This window comes from Trichosurus vulpecula, chromosome 8 (genome assembly GCF_011100635.1).
Source record: "Trichosurus vulpecula isolate mTriVul1 chromosome 8, mTriVul1.pri, whole genome shotgun sequence".
Lineage (NCBI taxonomy): Eukaryota > Metazoa > Chordata > Mammalia > Diprotodontia > Phalangeridae > Trichosurus > Trichosurus vulpecula.
Genome location: NC_050580.1, coordinates 216,284,731 through 216,292,207, shown reverse-complemented (window position 1 = coordinate 216,292,207; position 7,477 = coordinate 216,284,731). Strand labels below are relative to the sequence as shown.

At 34.7% G+C, this 7,477-nt stretch overlaps 1 protein-coding gene across 1 annotated transcript in view; it reads right to left on the bottom strand.

The window, feature by feature from the left end:
* Positions 1 to 2,282: 2,282 nt before the first annotated feature.
* The window catches only part of MNAT1 (MNAT1 component of CDK activating kinase), a 279,537-nt gene continuing 274,342 nt past the window's right edge, over positions 2,283 to 7,477 (bottom strand). The window contains exon 8 of the mRNA XM_036735550.1: positions 2,283 to 3,223. Coding sequence (XP_036591445.1) covers positions 3,103 to 3,223 — 121 coding nt within the window. The 3' untranslated portion in view covers positions 2,283 to 3,102. The remainder of the gene's footprint in view (positions 3,224 to 7,477) is intronic.

Sequence of the window (7,477 nt, the reverse complement as noted above, 5' to 3'; positions counted from 1 at the left end):
TAGTAATTAGTGGGTCATTAATGAGCTTGAAGAAAGCTGTTTCAGAACAATGGTATAAATGGAGGATATCAAGGGACAGAGGTGTGAGTATAGAGAGAAAGCAGTTAATATAGAGGACTCTAAAAGTTAAGCAATGAAAGGAGAGAAGTGAAAAGCTGTAGTTAAGGAATAGGGTCAAGGGAATGTCTTTTAGCCTAGGGGAGACTTGAGCATGATGTAAATTGAAGGGAAGTACTCAGAAGAGAGCGAGAGATTGAAGATTAATAAGAAAAGGGGGATAATTGCTAAAACTATCACAGAAAAGAAGGCAGGAAATGGGATCAAAGGTACAGATGAATAGCATGGCAATGGCTAGGAGGACCACCTCTTGAGAATACGGGATACTGAGAGTAGGAAAGCTGTAGTTCATATCTGTAACGTCAATCTTTAGAAGCTATCTGCTAAGGGGATGGGATATACTTGGGGAACTTAGGGCTTGAAAAAGACAAGAATTGGAATAGCTGCTGTGCAAAATATGATAGTAAGGACTAAAAGCAATGTCTAGCACTGAGGGTCCAGTTGAGAGTACATAGTAAAAGTAGTAGTAAAAGGGTTCATGATTTCCTCTTTATTGTTCTTTTCACCATTTAGGAATATAGGCCAAAGAAGCAAATGGTGTAAATTACCAAGGCATGTAGGTTACTGGCACAGGAATGGTCTAAGGTCAATGGAGCATGAGATTTGAAGGTGAATACATCATTGAAATGGCTGAAAGAAGAGTTAATTCAACAGAACAGTAAACATTGTATCTCCTACATGTGAGGTACTGTTGAAAGGGTTAATGAAGAAAGTGAGGCCAGAACCAGAGGAAGGAATAAAGCAAAGGTCACCATTAGGTAAAGAACAGATTTAGCTCAAGGGGAATTAAAGAGACAGAAGGACTGAAAATTATAGTGAGGGAAGAGAATTTCAGAATTCAGAATCTTGGAGAAGAAGCAATTTAGTAAAGTGTAAGATTACCTTTATGAATGGCTGAAATACAATGAAGATAGAGGTCACAGAACTGTCAGAATGGGTTAGGAGAGACATGGAGATATAAAGTTTGAAAGAATAATAGAGCAAGGAGTTAAAAGAGTATGAACTAGATGTTAAAGTTATAGAGGTAAGCAACCAACTCATTTGAAAGGGTTTATGAAATTATACGCCTGATATTAATATTTTTAATCAGTTAAGAGGTTAGCAGACATGAAAAGGGGCAAGAAGCTGTGAATGTGGACAGAAAACTGGGTTTGGAAAACAGAAATACAAGCCTTACTTTTCATTTGTCATTAATTAAGTTGTGTGACCCTGATGAGCAAACTTTGTGCCTTAGCTTCCTCACAGACATGACATGAAATTATTAACTGATACATGTTGAATATGTGTTCTTCCCACCTTAAAGGGTTGTGAATGTATGTGAAAGCACAGAAACAGTTAGGATGACCCTTTGAGATCAATTCAGGGGTGGGGAACTTGAGGCCATGTGGCCCTCAAGGTCCTCAAGTGCAGCCTTTTGACTGAGTTCAAAATTCATAGAATTAATACCCTTAACAAAAAGATTTGTTCTGTAAAACTTGACTTAGTCAAAAGGCTGCACCTGAGGACCTAGAAGGCCATGTGTGGCCTCAAGGCCACAGTTTCCCTACCTGAATACAGCCCCCTCATTTTTACACTGAGGTAAGTAGCAAAGGTGGAAATCTGACTCAGGTGCTGGGACTCAAAAATCCAGCACCCTATTCACCATACAGTGTATTCCACAACTGGAACATTTGACAAATTGTTTGACGTTAGAATTTGACCAGTTATACCTGTTAGTATCTATTTTAATGACAATTTAATAAGAATTCTTTCAGTTTTCTTAAGAAACCACAGGAAACATTCACTGACATTAAGAAAGGCAATATGATGCAGTGGAAATAGAAATAGCAGTCGATTTTAATAGGAAAATTTGTCTCAGATCCTCCAGTTACTAGTTGTATAATATGGTCAGTTCAGTTTGCTTTTCTGGGCCTTAGTTTCCTTATCTAAAAATTATTATTCTTTTTATTATTGTTACTAATAGGATGGTTATGAGGAGTATGTTTTATAAACTATGAAAGTGCTGGAAAAATTCAGCTATTGTTATTTGTTCAGATGCTTCAAATATTTTTTTCTTATCTATGGCCAAAGAAAGCCCTTATAAATAATTCTACATATTACAAAATCTCTTGTAGAATGAAAACTTTTTAAGGTCTATAAGAAAACACCTGATGCTCAGTGCAATGCTCAAAAGGTAAAATTTCACTTAAAACAAATCCAGTCTCTTGGGATTTGTCATGAGATTGTGTCGCATGTTAGTTGAATGGTGCTATTTATGTGTTAAATGTTAAGATACGGCTTTAATTTTACCATTGCTAAAAAGCTGTGTCTGGTCTGGATCATCCTGTTTAAGCCATAGTTCATAGCTGGGGGACTAACTGTAACACCTTAATCAAACTTAGCCTCACTTTCCATAGTAGAATAGGCATTAAGGCTTTAAGTTTGGAGAGAGTGACATTATTACAGCTCAGGTTTTACTTGCCACATCTTGCTGGTAGAAGGAAATAAAACTCACTTGTCTGGACTCGTACTGAGAAGACACAGGAGAAAAAAAAAATTTATGAGCCGAAAGAATAGGATTGAATATTGACTTAATGTTGTAATCAAAATGGCATTTAAATACTTGTTCAAATAAAATGCTATAATAAGAGTGAAACTATAAAACTTAATATAAAGTCTAGCTTTATTTTTTAAAAATTTACAAGTCTGTCTTTAAACTTCAAGTATACATAGCTGAATTATTCACATCTTCCATTAGATGTGGCTTATTGCTTCAATTCCTCTAAGGAAAATACAAGAAAAAATGAATTTTCTTCCACAAAAAAATCTTCCAATTACATGACACTGTGTTCTGACTTTACTTCACATAGCTACCCTGAGTGGCAACAGTCAGATTGAGTTGTACTGGGTGTGGTGATCATTTGGTCATTTCATGTATGTTTTACTTGGGCTAGATTCTGGTTCTACTCCAGTGTCTAAGCCTCACAAACTGGTAAATAGTGCAGGTTAACTGTAGGGCCAGAAAAGTCCACTGAAGGCATCTTGTAAGGCTCGGTGGCATGCAAGAGAAGAAGTATAGCCTCCAGCGAGATCCTGTGGTGAAGCAGCTCGGACATGATTTAGATACCTAGGAGAAAAAATGATAGGTTTATATAAAAAGTACAACACAATAGGTAAAGACATTTTTAAAAGCAACTAATTAAAATAAATACTGAGTTACTAACTGAATCTTCAAAATGTTATAATTTTTTACATTTCTATTCAGAAATGCTAAATCCTTTAGTTATGCCACTTGTCTTTCTTGGGTCTGACACAGGGTAGAAAAAAAAAGACGCTCCCATTAAAAGAGCTGATCTAGTCATTATTAAGTATAACTACTTAAAATAATATTTTTCAGCTCCATTGTTATTCTTTTAGTAATTTATTTTATTCTCTTTGGCAAATCAAACACTTAAAGACTAGAGGTATGATAGATATGGCACCTAGTTTGGTTAATATTTTAACCCAGTCCAGAGAATTTGCAACTTCACTTCTAGTGAATAAGGAACTAGTTAATTCTATGATTACAACTTCTAGTGTGTCTGGTTTTCATGTGTCAGTGTTTATGAAACTTACCCAAACTGTTAAACCAAAACAATACAACAAAAAGAAATGGAGAGAAAAAGAGACAGAATCTTGAACCTATGTCATGTTTTGCTTCAAGAAGAGCAAATGCTAATCAATAAATAAATAAATAAATAAATGGAAATTTAAAAAAAGAAGAAGAGCAAATGCTTCAAGGTCACTATCTAATGGAAGATTCATCTTCCTGAGTTCAAATCTGGCCTCAAACACTTAATAGCTATGTGACCCTGGGCAAATCACTTCACCCTGTTTGCTTCAGTTTTCTCATTGGTAAAATGAGCTAGAGAAGGAAATGGCAAACCACTCTAGTATCTTTGCCAAAAAAACAAACAAATATAAATCGACAACAACAAAAGAAACCCACAAATGGGGTCACTAAGAGTTAGACACGACTAAAGTGACTGAACAACTGGTCCTTTGCCTCTGTTAAATCACCAACAGATTCAAATATGTCTTCTAAAGTCCACAAAACCCTAGGTTCTATGAGACTTGTAGAGGGATTCCCTCAAAGTAAGTATGTTCATGTGAGATATGTTTAAATTGTATCTGCTAAATACCTCCAAGGTCTGTCACAACAAAATTTACAGGGGATAATGGTATTACAGGGAGTCTGATGCTTGAGAAATGATGGAAGTGTTTCCAGTCTCAGAAAGTTTAAAGACTTCCCCATGGAGCAGGATAAACCAGCGCAGGTAGGCTACCAAACCGCTAGCAAGCAAATAAAAGCTTTACCACATCTGAAACAGTACCTTTGAAATGTTACCTATTTGTATTTCTTCATATGTTCCAAACTGTTTGCATCTAGTCACTAGCCCAAGCTGTATCACCTTCCTTTTCCTTTCTCTAGCTCTTCAACGAGAAAAGCATTATCTCACCTTCAATAGTTGTAGAGTCATAGACAGACTCAAGCACTCCAATAGAATACTTGTTAACCTTTAGAAGCCAGCTATCACAAATGAGAACTGGTTTCACAGTTATAATGCAAACCACCGAGCTTAAACTCACTATTTTGACTCACCACATTTTGGTCTAACCTACTCCTGGGAAAGTTGAGTCATTCTACCTCTGGCTTGGCAATTCAAGCACTGTGCACACGGTTTTTTATGTTATCCTGAGAAACCTAAAACAGCTGCACTGCTGGCAGGAAAACACAAGATCACCAGTAAAATATCCAAAACAGTTGCATCTTTTAATTTATGACTGTGCACTGTTTCCATAAAGAGCATATAAAACACTTCAGCTTTTATAGGTAAAATGTAATAAACAGTCATACTCATTTATGCCATCAATGTAAAAAAGTTTATTTTAAGATGATTAATTATAGTTTGAAAATAGTATTTCTTGCTTAATAACTGTACCAGGGAAATGAACAATATTTATTTCTATGTATGAATTGGTCCTAAGACACTTGATTCTTACTGCCAGATTCAGGTAGACTGAGAATTGCTCTTTTGCTTATCAAAGAATATTAACTTCCCCCTTTTAAAAATGTACATTAGCCATGTCTGAAAATGGAATAAAAGAATAACTTTTTTTTACAAGAATTAGGATGATTATAGTTAAAGTTTATTATGCTCTTGAACAGCAGAGTGATTACTTTTGAAGCTTTCAACCTATTTTCACCATAGCTACTTAATTTTAGTCCAGTTTTTTAAAAAACAAAACAGTTCATTGTTGATATTCAGCTGTGTTCTTTTATTTTTTAAGTAGCTAATTTTTTTAAATCTGTCTTTCACAGAATAATTTACGTGGAAATTTGTTTTGTGTAACTACACATGTATAACCTATGTCAAACTGCTTTGCCTTCTCAATGGTGGCGGGGAAGGAGAGAATTTGGAACTCAAAATTTGAAGGAGAAAAAAGAATGTTAAAATTGTTTTTACATGTAATTGGGAAAAAATAAAATATTAAATAAGATTACAAAAATAAAGTAGCTAACCTTAATGTTCTTAAACCTTTAATTATTGTGGTATACCAAAGCATTTTAAAGGATCAGCCACACTAAAACCACACAATGAGAATTTAGTGTTTTGCCTACTTTTCCACATTAATCCACATCTGTGTTGTTTTAATGCCTTCATGACTGTTACACAAGTACATCTCTGAACTGAATTCCTGGGGTTTCTGGCAGAGGTCAGTATCGTTTCATGTACACCTTTACAAAAGCACCAGGAAGAAGTCTCTGCCAAGTCTTTCCAAAAGTCAAGCTCAGTTGAGTTCTGGAATCTGTAGATAATTGCTCTGACTGGTTAGCAAATTCTAACATACACTATTTTTCATGGCCTTATTTTAGGTACCTGTAAATCTTATAAGCAGAAACCAGGAAAAAGAAGTTTGCTTATTTTGGTGTATAATTTTTCACATACCTTATTTTTTACTAAAAGTAGCCAAAATAAAAGATACTTTATTATTTCCGAACAGGGCAAAATGAACCATCTGTTCTCAAAATCTTTGCTTCAGACACTTCTGATTTAGAGGGCATTGTTGTCCTGAGTTATACTCTAATGAATATTTTTTTTCTTAGTTTCTGCCCCCAGAAGATTATCCTTCAACTAAGTGCATTTTTTTTTCCATTGAGGGAATCTTAGAGAGGAGGCAGTGGATTTTCCTTGAACTGAGATTTCTCACATTGTCATTTCTTGTTAAAATTAACAGTCTTTCCTCCCAAGTGAGGCATTATAATTTACGCTTAAAGCCTTAACTCTATTCTGTAACATAAAAGATTTCTCTAATATTTGTTTTACCATTTGCCTTTCTTTAAACACTTCACTTTTTAGACATAAAGGATGAGATAGGAAAATTAGGGAAGCATGAAAAAATTATTGGTTAGATCTACAGATAGGAGAAGAGTTCATAACCAAACAAGATATAGAGAAGATCATGGGAAGTGAAATGGATAATTTTAATTATATGAAATTAAAAAGGTTTTTGCACAAACAAAACCAATGCAGCCAAAGTTAGAAAAACAGGGAAGCATAAAAAAAATTTACAGTAAGTTTCTCTGATAAAGGTCTAATTTCCCAAATATATAGAAAAGAGACAAATTTATAAAAACAAGCCATTCCTCAGTTGATAAATGGTCAAAGGTTATGAACAGTTTTTAGAAGAAATCAAAGCTATCAAGAGTTATGACAAAAGTGCTCTAAATCACTCATAATTAAAGAAATGCAAATGAAAACAACTCTGAGATAGATACCATCTCACACCCATCAGATTGGCTAACATGACAAAAACAGAAAATGACAAATGCTGGAGGGGATGTAGGAAAATAGGTACACTAATGCACTGTTGGTGAAGCTATGAAATAGTCCATTCTGGGGAACAAATATGGAACAATAAAGTGTTATAAAACCGCATACCCTTCAACCCAACAATACCACTACTAGTTCTGTATGCTAAGGAGATCCAAGAAAAGGCCCTATATATAACTTCTTTTTGTGGTGACAAAGAATAGGAAATTCTTTGCCCATCAATTTGGGAATGGTTGAACAAGCTGTGGTATATGGTTGTGAAGGAATACAACTGTACTCTTAGAAATACTAAAGAGAATGGTTTCAAAAAAAACCCGGGAAGACTTACATGCATTGATGCAGAATGAAGTTAGCAGAACCAGAAGAACAATCTACATAGTAACAATAGCAATATTGTAAAGATAATCAATATAGCTATTCTAAACAATACAATGACCCATGTCAGTTACAAAGGAATCATAATAAAAAATGCTATCTACCAAAAAAAATGCTATCTATCTCCAGAT